This window comes from Salmo salar, chromosome ssa12, assembly GCF_905237065.1.
Source record: "Salmo salar chromosome ssa12, Ssal_v3.1, whole genome shotgun sequence".
NCBI classification, from domain to species: Eukaryota; Metazoa; Chordata; class Actinopteri; order Salmoniformes; family Salmonidae; genus Salmo; species Salmo salar.
This window is the reverse complement of record NC_059453.1, coordinates 90,677,100-90,694,828: the sequence shown is the minus strand read 5'-3', so window position 1 is coordinate 90,694,828 and position 17,729 is coordinate 90,677,100. Positions and strand designations below refer to the sequence as shown.

General features: G+C 43.8%; 1 protein-coding gene across 2 annotated transcripts in view; it reads right to left on the bottom strand.

The window, feature by feature from the left end:
- Positions 1-235: 235 nt before the first annotated feature.
- Positions 236-17,729, bottom strand: part of LOC106566123 (protein phosphatase 1 regulatory inhibitor subunit 16B) — a 180,051-nt gene continuing 162,557 nt past the window's right edge. For both annotated transcript variants that reach the window (XM_045691909.1, XM_014133975.2), the window contains exons 8-11: positions 16,268-16,343; positions 9,664-9,793; positions 9,200-9,377; positions 236-4,052 (exon numbers count right to left, since the gene is read on the bottom strand). In XM_045691909.1, the coding sequence (XP_045547865.1) occupies positions 3,567-4,052; positions 9,200-9,377; positions 9,664-9,793; positions 16,268-16,343 (870 nt within the window). In that variant the 3' untranslated portion in view covers positions 236-3,566. The remainder of the gene's footprint in view (positions 4,053-9,199; positions 9,378-9,663; positions 9,794-16,267; positions 16,344-17,729) is intronic.

Here is a 17,729-nt window from a genome sequence, read left to right as displayed (position 1 = left end):
ACCAGCCTCCTCAACTACTTCTTCCTATACTAGCTACTTCTTTAGCCTGGTTCCAAATCTTTTTTTATTTTTGCTACCTTACCAACTTATTGTCACTCATTGACCTGACAATTCCATAAGGAGTTGACAAGAGCAGGAACAAACTGTCACCCAGGCTACTAGTTGTTTCCCATTGTGGAGGGGTTTAGCCTTGTTTAGAAGGTAGCTGCTTTAATTCCAGGGTTGTTTCCCATTGTGGAGGTGTTTAGCCTTGTTTAGAAGGTAGCTGCTTTAATTCCAGGGTTGTTTCCCATTGTGGAGGTGTTTAGCCTTGTTTAGAAGGTAGCTGCTTTAATTCCAGGGTTGTTTCCCATTGTGGAGGTGTTTAGCCTTGTTTAGAAGGTAGCTGCTTTAATTCCAGGGTTGTTTCCCATTGTGGAGGTGTTTAGCCTTGTTTAGAAGGTAGCTGCTTTAATTCCAGGGTTGTTTCCCATTGTGGAGGTGTTTAGCCTTGTTTAGAAGGTAGCTGCTTTAATTCCAGGGTTGTTTCCCATTGTGGAGGGGTTTAGCCTTGTTTAGAAGGTAGCTGCTTTAATTCCAGGGTTGTTTCCCATTGTGGAGGGGTTTAGCCTTGTTTAGAAGGTAGCTGCTTTAATTCCAGGGTTGTTTCCCATTGTGGAGGGGTTTAGCCTTGTTTAGAAGGTAGCTGCTTTAATTCCAGGGTTGTTTCCCATTGTGGAGGTGTTTAGCCTTGTTTAGAAGGTAGCTGCTTTAATTCCAGGGTTGTTTCCCATTGTGGAGGGGTTTAGCCTTGTTTAGAAGGTAGCTGCTTTAATTCCAGGGTTGTTTCCCATTGTGGAGGTGTTTAGCCTTGTTTAGAAGGTAGCTGCTTTAATTCCAGGGTTGTTTCCCATTGTGGAGGGGTTTAGCCTTGTTTAGAAGGTAGCTGCTTTAATTCCAGGGTTGTTTCCCATTGTGGAGGTGTTTAGCCTTGTTTAGAAGGTAGCTGCTTTAATTCCAGGGTTGTTTCCCATTGTGGAGGTGTTTAGCCTTGTTTAGAAGGTAGCTGCTTTAATTCCAGGGTTGTTTCCCATTGTGGAGGTGTTTAGCCTTGTTTAGAAGGTAGCTGCTTTAATTCCAGGGTTGTTTCCCATTGTGGAGGGTTTAGCCTTGTTTAGAAGGTAGCTGCTTTAATTCCAGGGTTGTTTCCCATTGTGGAGGGGTTTAGCCTTGTTTAGAAGGTAGCTGCTTTAATTCCAGGGTTGTTTCCCATTGTGGAGGTGTTTAGCCTTGTTTAGAAGGTAGCTGCTTTAATTCCAGGGTTGTTTCCCATTGTGGAGGTGTTTAGCCTTGTTTAGAAGGTAGCTGCTTTAATTCCAGGGTTGTTTCCCATTGTGGAGGTGTTTAGCCTTGTTTAGAAGGTAGCTGCTTTAATTCCAGGGTTGTTTCCCATTGTGGAGGTGTTTAGCCTTGTTTAGAAGGTAGCTGCTTTAATTCCAGGGTTGTTTCCCATTGTGGAGGTGTTTAGCCTTGTTTAGAAGGTAGCTGCTTTAATTCCAGGGTTGTTTCCCATTGTGGAGGTGTTTAGCCTTGTTTAGAAGGTAGCTGCTTTAATTCCAGGGTTGTTTCCCATTGTGGAGGTGTTTATCCTTGTTTAGAAGGTAGCTGCTTTAATTCCAGGGTTGTTTCCCATTGTGGAGGGGTTTAGCCTTGTTTAGAAGGTAGCTGCTTTAATTCCAGGGTTGTTTCCCATTGTGGAGGGGTTTAGCCTTGTTTAGAAGGTAGCTGCTTTAATTCCAGGGGGAAAAGTAGATGTAGTAGCTGTAATGTTTGTACACTACAATACCACACACCTTGTCTGAGTTAGTGGTGATAAGAGTTAACTATTGCTAGTGTAATTGTTATAGTGTACTAGGTTTAAGTCTCTCAGTTCTCAAGCACTGTCTGAGGCTGGGTGAATCAATATCATACTTAATACATGACAGTATTTTTTATTTCATATTAACGAACACTTGTGTTAGAGACGCTACAGTGTCTGTGACAATATCATACAATGGTTATTTAAACACACTCCTCAGTTCCCTAGACAACACTGTATCTACTGTGTGTGTTGTACTGACCATATCAAATACAAAGAAGATATCAAATCAAATTTTATTGGTCACATATACATGATTAGCAGATGTTATTGCGAGTGTAGTGAAATGCTTGTATTCCAGTTGTATGTTGGTGCACCCTTAAACAAGCTAGCCAGGTATGGTTGAGGATAAACAGATGCAGTGCCTGGCTAAACACAGATGACTGGATAATAACCTCATTTTGTTAACTCCACAGGGACATTTACATTGTAAAAAAGGTGAAGTGCTTCTAGCCTGACCCCAGATCTGCCAACTCCATGACAGTGGCACAGATGACGTTGGTACAGACAGTACAACCAGACCTGGGATCACAGGAGAGTAAGACATACTGTAAATGTACCAGCTCATTCTAATGCATTCACTCTCCGTAGATAGAATTAATACACTGTATAACCATAGCCTTTATACATTATATTCATCTTCATAAATAAACAAACAAAAACAAACAATATTCTTTTTCTTAAATGACCAACAAATAAGACATGGGGCATATGAAACCCCCTTTCTACCACCTTGATCACTGTCCGTTTGGATATGGACGGTCAGCAAGAGAAGACAGAGTTCAATGGTGCATTGTTTCAAATGTCTTTAGTGCAGTAATCCTATCATCCTTCACAGGAACAGATAGATGGTTGACAGTCAGTAATACTGTTCTGTTACCGTATTAACCATTCCTTCCCTTTGCTAAAATAGTCAGCGTTTCAACAAGAATACGTCTTAGGAAAGACGACCCTTCCCTCTTGCTACTCAGTGGATCAACACAGGTACAGTAATAATACTGAGAGTGTATTCTGATATGGTGGAGTGGATCTTTGCAATGTTTTTCCCCCCTCATACACTTTCAGAAACAGTGGATACAAGGAGGAATGTGGTTTGAAAACAGTGATTCAGTCAAAAGTTGTAAGACACCAGATATGGTTAACATGGGAGAGCACACTGCCTGGACATCTATTCCTTTATAGGGCACTAGACCTGCCTTCTCGTAGGGGCTAGGGGCCATCTTGTTCCACCTCCTGGCCCTCTTCATCAACCACAAGCTATCACAGTGGCTCCTCCCCAATTAATCTGGCCTGGATTCCTCACGTCCTATCAGGACGGTCATTTTCCAGAGTAAGGGTATGCTCCATACTGGCCTGGCCTGGAGTGTTAAACAGTGGGGAGGGACAGGAACCAATCACCTGGCTGGACCAGCTCCACTCCCATTGCCATCTAGGACCTTTGAGGACCTTTGCTCTGCCTTTTGGTCTCCCTCTGTGAAATCTCTTCCTGCTTCCTGCTCCACAGTCACAAGACCATCCTGCTCTGACACGCTCTATCCGGGAAGAAGTTTCCCTTAGGCACAGATCTAGGATCAGCTTTCCCTCCCCGAACCCTAACCTTAATCCATTGGAGGAAAACACAGTAAGCCTGACCTTAGATCAGTGTCATGGGGTGACCTCCACCTCCTCCCTAGGAGACACAGCAGCAGCTGCCTTCCTTTGGTTCCTCATCATCTATTGGCTGTTTGAGTTTGAGAATGGGCGGGTCACCACTTGCCGGGGTGTAATATACTGTACTGCCATTGGACGAGACGAGGGGCATACGGGAGTCCACAGGGCTCTGGGGTTCGGTGGATTCTGTGGAGCCGTTTCCTAGGTGACCGTTGAGGAGCGGGTGATTGAGGAGCTTGGCGGCCGACCTCTGCTTTTTCAGTTCCGACAGGGTCTGAGAACGCTCTCTGGGCAAGGAGGAGGAGGAGTCCTCTGGGAGCTGATCGGCTGACGCGCTCTTCGTGTCAGGGGATGGAGGCTCGTCATTGGTTGGCGGCAGCTGACTGGGAGTGGGCGTGGACGTCGTCGTGGAGATGATGCCATTTTGTTTGATGATGCCGCTAGGAGCATCTTTCAAGGTCTTCTGTAGTTTGGGTCTCTCCACTACTGGCTTCACTGGCATCACCTGGGAGACAGAGGACATTCAGATTACTGTTACTAACGGTTACTAACTGGGAGACAGAGGACGTTCAGATTACTGTTACTAACGGTTACTAACTGGGAGACAGAGGACGTTCAGATTACTGTTACTAACGGTTACTAACTGGGAGACAGAGGACGTTCAGATTACTGTTACTAACGGTTACTAACTGGGAGACAGAGGACGTTCAGATTACTGTTACTAACGGTTACTAACTGGGAGACAGAGGACGTTCAGATTACTGTTACTAACGGTTACTAACTGGGAGACAGAGGACGTTCAGATTACTGTTACTAACGGTTACTAACTGGGAGACAGAGGACGTTCAGATTACTGTTACTAACGGTTACTAACTGGGAGACAGAGGACGTTCAGATTACTGTTACTAACGGTTACTAACTGGGAGACAGAGGACGTTCAGATTACTGTTACTAACGGTTACTAACTGGGAGACAGAGGACGTTCAGATTACTGTTACTAACGGTTACTAACTGGGAGACAGAGGACGTTCAGATTACTGTTACTAACGGTTACTAACTGGGAGACAGAGGACGTTCAGATTACTGTTACTAACGGTTACTAACTGGGAGACAGAGGACGTTCAGATTACTGTTACTAACGGTTACTAACTGGGAGACAGAGGACGTTCAGATTACTGTTACTAACGGTTACTAACTGGGAGACAGAGGACGTTCAGATTACTGTTACTAACGGTTACTAACTGGGAGACAGAGGACGTTCAGATTACTGTTACTAACGGTTACTAACTGGGAGACAGAGGACGTTCAGATTACTGTTACTAACGGTTACTAACTGGGAGACAGAGGACGTTCAGATTACTGTTACTAACGGTTACTAACTGGGAGACAGAGGACGTTCAGATTACTGTTACTAACGGTTACTAACTGGGAGACAGAGGACGTTCAGATTACTGTTACTAACGGTTACTAACTGGGGAGACAGAGGACGTTCAGATTACTGTTACTAACGGTTACTAACTGGGGAGACAGAGGACGTTCAGATTACTGTTACTAACGGTTACTAACTGGGAGACAGAGGACGTTCAGATTACTGTTACTAACGGTTACTAACTGGGAGACAGAGGACGTTCAGATTACTGTTACTAACGGTTACTAACTGGGAGACAGAGGACGTTCAGATTACTGTTACTAACGGTTACTAACTGGGGAGACAGAGGACGTTCAGATTACTGTTACTAACGGTTACTAACTGGGAGACAGAGGACGTTCAGATTACTGTTACTAACGGTTACTAACTGGGAGACAGAGGACGTTCAGATTACTGTTACTAACGGTTACTAACTGGGAGACAGAGGACGTTCAGATTACTGTTACTAACGGTTACTAACTGGGAGACAGAGGACGTTCAGATTACTGTTACTAACGGTTACTAACTGGGAGACAGAGGACGTTCAGATTACTGTTACTAACGGTTACTAACTGGGAGACAGAGGACGTTCAGATTACTGTTACTAACGGTTACTAACTGGGAGACAGAGGACGTTCAGATTACTGTTACTAACGGTTACTAACTGGGAGACAGAGGACGTTCAGATTACTGTTACTAACGGTTACTAACTGGGAGACAGAGGACGTTCAGATTACTGTTACTAACGGTTACTAACTGGGAGACAGAGGACGTTCAGATTACTGTTACTAACGGTTACTAACTGGGAGACAGAGGACGTTCAGATTACTGTTACTAACGGTTACTAACTGGGAGACAGAGGACGTTCAGATTACTGTTACTAACGGTTACTAACTGGGAGACAGAGGACGTTCAGATTACTGTTACTAACGGTTACTAACTGGGAGACAGAGGACGTTCAGATTACTGTTACTAACGGTTACTAACTGGGAGACAGAGGACGTTCAGATTACTGTTACTAACGGTTACTAACTGGGAGACAGAGGACGTTCAGATTACTGTTACTAACGGTTACTAACTGGGAGACAGAGGACGTTCAGATTACTGTTACTAACGGTTACTAACTGGGAGACAGAGGACGTTCAGATTACTGTTACTAACGGTTACTAACTGGGAGACAGAGGACGTTCAGATTACTGTTACTAACGGTTACTAACTGGGAGACAGAGGACGTTCAGATTACTGTTACTAACGGTTACTAACTGGGGAGACAGAGGACGTTCAGATTACTGTTACTAACGGTTACTAACTGGGAGACAGAGGACGTTCAGATTACTGTTACTAACGGTTACTAACTGGGAGACAGAGGACGTTCAGATTACTGTTACTAACGGTTACTAACTGGGAGACAGAGGACGTTCAGATTACTGTTACTAACGGTTACTAACTGGGAGACAGAGGACGTTCAGATTACTGTTACTAACGGTTACTAACTGGGGAGACAGAGGACGTTCAGATTACTGTTACTAACGGTTACTAACTGGGAGACAGAGGACGTTCAGATTACTGTTACTAACGGTTACTAACTGGGAGACAGAGGACGTTCAGATTACTGTTACTAACGGTTACTAACTGGGAGACAGAGGACGTTCAGATTACTGTTACTAACGGTTACTAACTGGGAGACAGAGGACGTTCAGATTACTGTTACTAACGGTTACTAACTGGGAGACAAAGGACGTTCAGATTACTGTTACTAACGGTTACTAACTGGGAGACAGAGGACGTTCAGATTACTGTTACTAACGGTTACTAACTGGGAGACAGAGGACGTTCAGATTACTGTTACTAACGGTTACTAACTGGGAGACAGAGGACGTTCAGATTACTGTTACTAACGGTTACTAACTGGGAGACAGAGGACGTTCAGATTACTGTTACTAACGGTTACTAACTGCTGTTACCCACGGTGACTAACTGCTGTTACCCACGGTGACTAACTGCTGTTACCCACGGTGACTAACTGCTGTTACCCACGGTGACTAACTGCTGTTACCCACGGTGACTTACTGCTGTTACCCACGGTGACTAAATGCTGTTACCCACGGTGACTAACTGCTGTTACCAATTACTATTACAGACCTTTACTACGATTTCCTTCACAAACTAAACAGAAGACAAGTTGACTAACTAGACTAGAGGCTGGCGGTTACTTTGATTCATCCCATTAGATATTTCTTTATTGTATGATTTTCACAGATAATTGCTGTGCGTAGAAGAAAATGCACTGCGATATGGAGAGAGACATGACATAGGCCAGACATAAACATACACGTTCATGAAAAAAGTGAACAAGAATGACAGATTTACGGACTCTGAACCCCTCCTTTCCACATCACATAGCTGTCCATCCTATAGTCCATATTACCTTTCCCCTTCAATGTGCAAGGTCCCTGAGTTTTCCAACTAATGTTATTACACAACTCTATCATTTCAATGTCCATGTTTCCAGGATTATTGTACACAGTTAGTTATATTTCACTTATCACTATTGCTCATTCCCGATTGAGTGAATCGACCCCATGTTCCTAATGTTCTCCTTGTTGGTTCATAAAGGTCAGTGCATGTGGCACATACACCAGATGAGCAAATATATGTGGACACCTGCTCGTCGAACATCTCATTCCAAAATCATTGACATTAATACGGAGTTGGTCCCCCCCTTTGCTGCTAAAACAGCATCTACTCTTCTGGGAAGGCTTTCCACTAGACGTTTGAAAATTGCTGCAGGGACTTGCTTCCATTCAGCCGCAAGAGCATTAGTGAGGTCGGGCACTGATGTTGGACGATTAGGCCTGACTCGCAGTCGATGTTCCAATTCATCCCAGAGGTGTTCAATGGGGTTGAGGTCAGGGCTCTGTGCAGGCCAGTCAAGTTCTTCCACACCAATCTCGACAAACCCTTTATGTATGGACCTCGCTTTGTGCACCCGGGCATTGTCATGCTGAAACAGGAAAGGCCTTCCCTAAACTGTTGCCACAAAGTTGGAAGCACAGAATTGTCTAGAATGTCATTATATGCTGTAGTGTTAAGATTTCCCATCACTGGAACTAAGGGGCCTGAACCATGAAAAAGAGCTCCAGACCATTATTCCTCCTCCACCAAACTTTACAGTTGGCACTATGCATTGGGTCAGGTAGCGTTTTCCTGGCATCCGCCAAACCCAGATTAGTTCGTCGGACTGCCAGATGGTGAAGCGTGATTCATAACTCTAGAGAACGCGTTTCCACTGCTACAGAGGCGGAAAGCGTTACACCACTCCAGCCGACGCTTTGCATTGAGCATGGTGATCTTAGGCTTGTGTGCGTCTGCTCGGCCATGGAAACCCATTTCATGAAGCTCCCAATGAACAGTTCTTACGCTGATGAAGCTTCCAGCGGCAATTTGGAACACGGTAGTGAGTGTTGCAACCGAGAACAGATGATTTTAACGCGATGCGCGGTTCAGCACTCAGCGGTCCCGTTCTGTGAGTTTGTGTGGCCTACCACTTCACAGCTGAGTCGTTGTTGGTTCTAGATGTTTCCACTTCACAATAACAACACTTGACCAGGGCAGCTCTAGCAGGGCAGAAATTTGACGAACTGACTTGTTGAAAAGGTGGCGCCCTATGACGGCACCAGGTTGAAAGTCACTGAGCTCTTCAGTAAGGCCATTCTACTGCCAATGTTTGTCTATGTAGATTACATTTCTGTGTGCTCATTTGTATACACCTGTCAGCAACAGGTGTGGCTGATATAGCCAAATCTAATTTTGTATACATACTGTATTAGTTTCTTTACCTGACTAGTTTGCACAAGGGGACTGTGTAGCGCTTCATGGACAGCAGGAGCAGAAACACCGGTCAGGTGAGGTAATTGAGGTAATATGTGCACGTAGGTAGAGGTAAAGTTACTATGCATAGATAATAAACAAAGAGTAGCAGCAGTGTAGAAACTGGTGGTCAATGCAAATAGTCCGCGTAACCATTTGGTTAGCTGTTCAGGAGTCTTATGTATTGGGGGTAACACAGAAGTTAATATAGTGATACATGGGCCACTTTCTTTTCTTTGAGAGCCTTTGTAATTGTTGTTGGAGTAGACCTTGGGTATTGTGGGTATTACTCTCTACACAGACGTTCATAGAGTAATAGGCTACATGGGTTTTCACACACATGTGAGATAGGAGAAACATTCATCCATACTAACCGTAGTAACAGTTTCATTGATGGGATGGCTGTTCTCCTGGTCCGTCTCCTTCTCCTGCTCCTCCCTCCCTCCTTCCCTCCCTCCTTCCCTCCCTCCTCTCCATACGATGGCCTCAGTCTCGTATTCCTTCACACGAAGGTTGTGTCTGTCAGACAGGCTTGCCCTCCGCACCACTTTCCTAAAACAAACGCAGGGAGGAAAGGGGTTCAGAGTTCCTGTAAATCAGGGTTTATTTATCACAGTCCTGGAGATTTACATTTGACTTCTATACCAGCACTAATACACCTGATTTATAAGCAAACTCAGCTATTAGTTGAATCATGTGTTAGTACTGGGCTGTAACAAAAGCCTTCCTTGTCCCTCTCCATGACCACATGGAACAACACTACTGTAGTAGAAGACAGTGGAGAAAATGTCATCGTCAGATGCAGTTTCCTCTCTGTCCAGTAGAGGTCAGTACATACCCACGGCTGCCTGCGCTGGAGGTCCTCCTACACAGGGAGGTCTTGTGTTTAAGCTGAGACTTCATGATGATGTCATGTTTGTGTTTCAGGTCCAGCAGGATGGCTCGGAACTCCTCGTCCTCACACAGGTCTAAAGGTCAGAGGTTAGAGGTTACACAAGGAAAACACACACACACACACACACACACACACACACACACACACACACACACACACACACACACACACACACACACACACACACACACACACACACACACACACACACACACACACACAGAGAAGATGGCTCGGAACTTCTCGTCCTCACACAGGTCTAAAGGTCAGAGGTCACACAGGGAACACAGAGACCAAAACACATCTTCCCATCAACCACTGCTCTGTGGCCTGGTAGGGGTTTATGTTTTTTTTTTACAACAACAAAAAAACCGAACAATTAAGCAAAATAAAGAGCAGAACAAAAGGCAACTAAACCCTTCCCACCCCTCCACTTAGAAAAACAAGAAAAAAAGAAACCAATACAAAAACACAAAGAAATACAGAAAATAGAGAGACAATATCTACATCTATTTCCATCGATCTACAAGCCCACATCCATCAATCCCAATGGAAGTGTTTCCATGTAGTCCAGGAAGGGTTGCCATATTTTTACAAAATGGTTGAAATTATTTCTTAAAGCATAGGTAATCTTTTTCCATAGGAATACACTTATTCGTTTCAGAGAGCCATCTTGTAGTTGAGAGAGGGGAATCTGATTTCAATGTCTATGCAACACATTTTCTTGCAGTGGCAATGGCAATATCGGTCAACTTGATATTGAAATTATTCCTTAAATTCACATTTGTAAAGTTACCCAGAAGGCATATTTCAGGGGGAAAGGGACCTCCATAATAAAGGCCAGGGTATCACAAACTTCATGCCAGAAGGCTTGTCATTTAGTACACTGTTAAGTAGAATGGAAAAAGTTTGACGGTTGCTGATACACTATCATGGCATAGGTTTGACCATAGCCTCTTCATCATTTGTAATATAGTTACATCAGCTTCCCATCTCTCTCTTGACCTACAGTATATACAGTGGAAGTTGGAAGTTTACATACACCTTAGCCAGATACATTTAAACTCAGTTTTTCACAATTCATGACATTTGATCCTAGTAATTCCCTGTCTTAGGTCAGTTAGGATCAACACTTTATTTTAAGAATGTGAAATGTCAGAATAATAGCAGAGAGAATTATTTATTTCAGCTTTTATTTCTTTCATCACATTCCCGTGGGTCAGAAGTTTACATACACTCAATTAGTATTTGGTAGCATTGCCCTTTAAATTGTTTAACTTGGGTCAAACGTTTTGGGTAGCCTTCCACAAGCTTCCCACAATAAGTTGGGTGAATTTTGTCCCATTCCTCCTGACAGAGCTGGTGTAACTGAGTCGGTTTTGTAGGCCTCCTTGCTCGCACACGCTTTTTCAGTTCTGCCCACATATTTTCTATAGAATTGAGGTCAGGGCTTTGTGATGGCCACTCCAATACCTTGACTTTGCTGTCAAGGTATTCCAAGGGGGATTAAGACTTTTGCACAGCACTGTAGTTGTTCAGTACTACTCCAAGAGTGCTTCTGAGAAAGTTTCTTAATAACTAAATAAATGCATATTGGATAACTGGTATTTCGCTTTCAGTTGCTCAAATTACACAACGATTCCATCTATATAACAATATACTAAATGCGTAATTCTGTTCTCATGCCAATGTTGAAAAATGTTGTTATCCAAGATCATTGGCAGGAGTCTGTTTTGCTACTGGGGTGTTTCAGGTGTCAAGTCTTGTTTCAGACCAAATAACTTACAAATTTCATGCTAAGATCTTACTAAATTAATGGTACAGGGATTGCTTGTTTTTGTTGATATAGTCTTGGGGTTCCACTTGTAGATAATATTACTCCCAACCTCTTCATTAAGAGCAAACCATTTCCATCTGAGTCCAAGAGGAGGCTGGTTCAGCTTCAAATAACAATGAAATAAATCTCATTTGTGCTGCCAAGTAATACATCTTGAAATTTGGCAGACGGAGACCTCCAAGACGATAATATTAATTTGTCCAGGTTCACCCTTGGAGTTTTACAGTTCCATTCAAATGGTCTTGTTAATGGACTTAAAGAAACTCTCGGGTAGGGATTATGGGTAAAGATTGAAATAGGTACATCTTAGGCAGGACGTTCATCTTAATACAGCTAATTTTCACAAATAATGTAAGAGGCAGATCTATCCATCTATTCAAGTCATCCACCACCTTCTGAACCAAGACAGTTAACCTTGAACACATTTCTTAAGTCATTATCAACTGTGATTCCTAGACATTTAAACCCCTGTGGCGACCATCTGAAGGGACCTGTTGGTTCACAGATGCTATAGTCAAAGCGAGTCGGTGGAAGTATTTCACTTTTGTCCATGTTGACTTTGTAACCTGATATAGAGCTGTATGTACCCAATAGTGTCTGGAGTTCTGAGAGGGATCCAGTCGGGTCAGAGAGGAACTGTGAACAATGAGATCTTATATGTTATCTGGCCGACCTGAAAGCCCTTTATGCCAGGATCCGTTCTAACGGCCTCCGCCAGGGGTTATATGGCTAGCGCAAAAAGGAGTGGGGAAAGTGAACAGCCCTGTCTACTCCCTCTAACGAGTGGGAATGTGGCTGACATCATGCCATTAGTGGTGATCTTGGCTTGCGGTTTATGGTATAATGTCTTAACCCAGTTGACAAACAAAGGACAAGTTAAACTTAGCAAGGATCTTGAATAGGTATGGCCACCAGCTATCAAAAGCTTTTTGTTTAGAGACACTGCAGTACTAGGATCACCCATCACACTGGCCATGTGAATTACATTGAATAACTTGTGCAAATGATTGGTGGAGGATATTTTCTGTGTAATGCCTGTTTGATCGGTGTCGATCAGGTTTGGAAAATAGTCCTAATCTATTAATCTCCCTAGAAATTGATTTATAGTCAGCATGGTGGAGAGAGATTTGCCTGTAAGAAAAGCATTGTAGAGGATCTTTATTTTTCTTATGAATAACTGTTATAATAGCTGTGGGAAACTTTGCTTCTCAGCAGCTAAATTCAGAATATCCATCAAGAGAGGAGTAAACTAATCCTTCAACTCCTTCTAGAACTCTGGAGAAATCCATCGTCTCCTGGGGATTTGCCGGATTGTAGAGAGGAAATTGCCTATCATTGTTAGTTCCGCTCCATCAGAACTGTATACCTTTGAATAGTATTGAACTGTATACCTTTGAATAGTATTGTTTAAATTACTCAATAATCTCTTCAGGGTTGAGACACTTGACCATTTTGAGTTTCGATAGTGTTGATGGTTCTCGAATTCTCCTCAGCTTTTATCTGCCATGCCAAGACTTTGAAATATAATTCCCTAAGTACTTACAAAACTGAAAAGGCTACTCTTAGAACTAGGCAAAGATATTATGAATTGGAGGAGAAAAGGCACAGTTTTTTATTCACCAATGAGCAGTATGTTTCTTTAGAGACAGATTTTTGGTGTTCCTTTAGTAGTAATAGGATTTCGTTCTCTAATTCATTCAATTCAGCATTGTATTTTATTTTAAGACATTTGGTATAGAACATTATTTGACCCCTATGAAAGGCTTTTAATGTATCCCAGAGTACAAAACTATTGGGAGAGGAGAGACTGTGTGTTTCACAGAAAAAAAAACATAATTTGATCTCTGATAAACTAACAAAGTTCTGCCTATTTCAAAAGAGTTGGGTTTAGGCACCATCTAGGGTTTGGGTTATGTAGGGTTAGGGTTATGTAGTTAGGTGGGTTTATTGTTATGTAAGTAGAGTTAGGGTTATGTAGGTAGGTAGGAAGGGTTATGTAGGTAGTTAGGGTTTAGGGTTATGTAGGTAGGTAGGTAGGTAGGTAGGTAGGTAGGTAGGTAGGTAGGTAGGTAGGTAGGGTTTAGGGTTATGTAGGTAGGGTTAGGGTTATGTAGGTAGGGTTATGTAGGGTTAGGGTTATGTAGGAAGGGATAGGGTTATGTAGCCAGGTAGAGTTATGTATGTAGGTAGGGTTATGCAGGTTGGGTTAGGGTTATGTAGGTAGGGTTATGTAGGTATGTTTAGGGTTATGTAGTTAGGGTTTGGGTTATGTAGGGTTAGGGTTATGTAGGTAGGTGGGTTTAATTTTATGTAGGTAGGGTTAGGGTTATGTAGGTAGGTAGAGTTTAGGGTTATGTAGGTAGGGTTATGTAGGTAGGTTTAGGGTTATGTAGTTAGGGTTTGGGTTATGTAGGTAGGTGGGTTTATTGTTATGTAGGTAGGTAGGGTTATGTAGGTAGGGTTAGGGTTATGTAGGTATGTAGGGTTAGGGTTATGTAGGTAGGTAGGTTTATGTAGGTAGGTAGGAAGGGGTTAGGGTTATGTAGGAAGGTAGGAATGGGTTCGGGGTATGTAGGTAGGTAGGAGGGTTAGGGTTATGTAGATAGGTGGGTAAGGGTTAACGTTATGTAGGTATGTAGGGTTTAGGATTACATACAGTTGAAGTCGGAAGTTTACATACACCATAGCCAAATAGATTTAAACTCCATTTTTCACAATTCCTGACATTTGATCCCAGTAAAAAGTCCCTGTCTTAGGTCAGTTAGGATCACCACTTTATTTTAAGTGTCAGAATAATGTCAGAATAATAGTAGAGAGAATGATTTATTTCAGCTTTTATTTCTTTCATCACATTCCCATGGGTCAGAAGTTTACATACACTCAATTAGTATTTGGTAGCATTGCCCTTTAAATTGTTTAACTTGGGTCAAACGTTTCGGGTAGCCTTCCACAAGCTTCTCACAATAAGTTGGGTGAATTTTGGCCAATTCCTCCTGACAGAGCTGGTGTAACTGAGTCAGGTTTGTAGGCCTCCTTGCTCGCACACGCTTTTTCAGTTCTGCCCACAAATTTTCTATAGAATTGAGGTCAGGGCTTTGTGATGGCCACTCCAATACCTTGACTTTGTTGTCCTTAAGCCATTTTGCCACAACTTTGGAAGTATGCTTGGGGTCATTGTCCATTTGGAAGACCAATTTGCGACCAAGCTTTAACTTCCTGACTGACTGACATAATTTTCCTGCCTCATGATGCCATCTATTTTGTGAAGTGCACCAGTCCCTCCTGCAGCAAAGCACCCCCACAACATGATGCTGCCACCCCCGTGCTTCACGGTTGGGATGGTGTTCTTCGGCTTGCAAGCCTCCCCCTTTTTCCTCCAAACATAACGATGGTCATTATGGCCAAACAGTTCTATTTTTGTTTCATCAGACCAGAGGACATTTCTCCAAAAAGTACGATCTTTGTCCCCATGTGCAGCTGCAAACTGTAGCCTGGCTTTTTTTATGGCGGTTTTGGAGCAGTGGCTTCTTCCTTGCTGAGCGGCCTTTCAGGTTATGTTGATATAGGACTCGTTTTACTGTGGATATAGATACTTTTGTACCTGTTTCCACCAGCATCTTCACAGGGTCCTTTGCTATTGTTCTGGGATTGATTTGCACTTTTCACACCAAAGTACATTCATCTCTAGGAGACAGAACGCGTCTCCTTCCTGAGCGGTATGACGGCTGCTTGGTCCTATGGTGTTTATACTTGCGTACTATTGTTTGTACAGATGAACGTGGTACCTTCAGGCGTTTGGAAATTGCTCCCAAGGATGAACCAGACTTGTGGAGGTCTACAATTTCTTTTCTGAGGTCTTGGCTCATTTCTTTTGATTTTCCCATGATGTCAAGCAAAGAGGCACTGAGTTTGAAGGTAGGCCTTGAAATACATCCACAGGTACACCTCCAATTGACTCAAAGGATGTCAATTGTGATACAGTGAATTATAAGTGAGATAATCTGTCTGTAAACAATTGTTGGAAAAATTACTTGTGTCATGCACAAAGTAGATGTCCTAACCGACTTGCCAAAACTATAGTTTGTTAACAAGACATTTGTGGAGTGGTTGAAGAACGAGTTTTAATGACTCCAATCTAAGTGTATGTTAACTTCCGACTTCACCTGTAGGTAGGTAGGGTTTAGGGTTAGGTAGGTAGGTAGGTAGGGTTTAGGGTTAGGTAGGTAGGTAGGGTTTAGGGTTAGGTAGGTAGGTAGGTAGGGTTTAGGGTTAGGGTTAGGGTTAGGTAGGTAGGTAGGTAGGTAGGTAGGTAGGTAGGTAGGTAGGTAGGTAGGTAGGTAGGTAGGTAGGTAGGTAGGTAGGTAGGTAGGGTTTAGGGTTAGGTAGGTAGGTAGGGTTTAGGGTTAGGTAGATAGGTAGGTAGGTAGGGTTTAGGGTTAGGTAGGTAGGTAGGGTTAGGTAGGTAGGTAGGGTTTAGGGTTAGGTAGGTAGGTAGGGTTAGGCAGGTAGGGTTAGGTAGGTAGGTTTAGGGTTATGTAGGTAGGTTTAGGGTTAGGTAGACATAACCCTAAACCTACCTACATAACCCTAAACCTACCTACCTAACCCTACCTATCTAGGTAGATAGGTAGGGTTAGCTGGGTTAGGTATGTAGGTTTAGGGTTATGTAGGTAGAAAGGTAGGTAGGTTTTAGCGTTGGGGCAGACTTACCAATGGGAGTCTCCTCTAGGAAGGTCTTGGCATTGAGACTGGCACCGTGAGAAACCAGCAGCTCTGCTACATGCATCTGGAACCATAGAGACTATCAGTATTTACACGGCTATCCACGATCATCTGCTGGAACTGAGGACTTGGTGGACTGCATTTTCTTTAGGTTAGGTTTTACTTAGCAAGTTCTCTCCCGTGTGCTGGTAAGGGCACATCAAGTCAAACCGAACCTAAAAAAGATACAGTCCACCAAGTCCTCAGTCCTTCGAGCTGGATAAAGATGTTAACTCCCCGATCGAGATGGATCGAGTTACCTGTGAAGCCTGGACCTGGTCCGATCATACACGACACCAAGCCTCACCTTCTCCTAGTTATAGTAGCACTGCACAGTATGGACAGCTGGGACATGGGCAAGAAGACGACTTTCAACCTGCTAGCTGACTCCCTAGTAGTCAGGTTCTCCTTTCTCCTAGTGTCCTGCTAGCTGACTCCCTAGTAGTCAGGTTCTCCTTTCTCCTAGTGTCCTGCTAGCTGACTCCCTGGTAGTCAGGTTCTCCTTTCTCCTAGTGTCCTGCTAGCTGACTCCCTAGTAGTCAGGTTCTCCTTTCTCCTAGTGTCCTGCTCGCTGACTCCCTGGTAGTCAGGTTCTCCTTTCTCCTAGTGTCCTGCTAGCTGACTCCCTGGTAGTCAGGTTCTCCTTTCTCCTAGTGTCCTGCTAGCTGACTCCCTAGTAGTCAGGTTCTCCTTTCTCCTAGTGTCCTGCTCGCTGACTCCCTGGTAGTCAGGTTCTCCTTTCTCCTTGTGTCCTGCTAGCTGACTCCCTGGTAGTCAGGTTCTCCTTTCTCCTAGTGTCCTGCTAGCTGACTCCCTGGTAGTCAGGTTCTCCTTTCTCCTAGTGTCCTGCTAGCTGACTCCCTAGTAGTCAGGTTCTCCTTTCTCCTAGTGTCCTGCTCGCTGACTCCCTGGTAGTCAGGTTCTCCTTTCTCCTTGTGTCCTGCTAGCTGACTCCCTGGTAGTCAGGTTCTCCTTTCTCCTAGTGTCCTGCTAGCTGACTCCCTGGTAGTCAGGTTCTCCTTTCTCCTAGTGTCCTGCTCGCTGACTCCCTGGTAGTCAGGTTCTCCTTTCTCCTAGTGTCCTGCTCGCTGACTCCCTGGTAGTCAGGTTCTCCTTTCTCCTAGTGTCCTGCTAGCTGACTCCCTGGTAGTCAGGTTCTCCTTTCTCCTAGTGTCCTGCTAGCTGACTCCCTGGTAGTCAGGTTCTCCTTTCTCCTAGTGTCCTGCTAGCTGACTCCCTGGTAGTCAGGTTCTCCTTTCTCCTAGTGTCCTGCTAGCTGACTCCCTGGTAGTCAGGTTCTCCTTTCTCCTAGTGTCCTGCTAGCTGACTCCCTGGTAGTCAGGTTCTCCTTTCTCCTAGTGTCCTGCTCGCTGACTCCCTGGTAGTCAGGTTCTCCTTTCTCCTAGTGTCC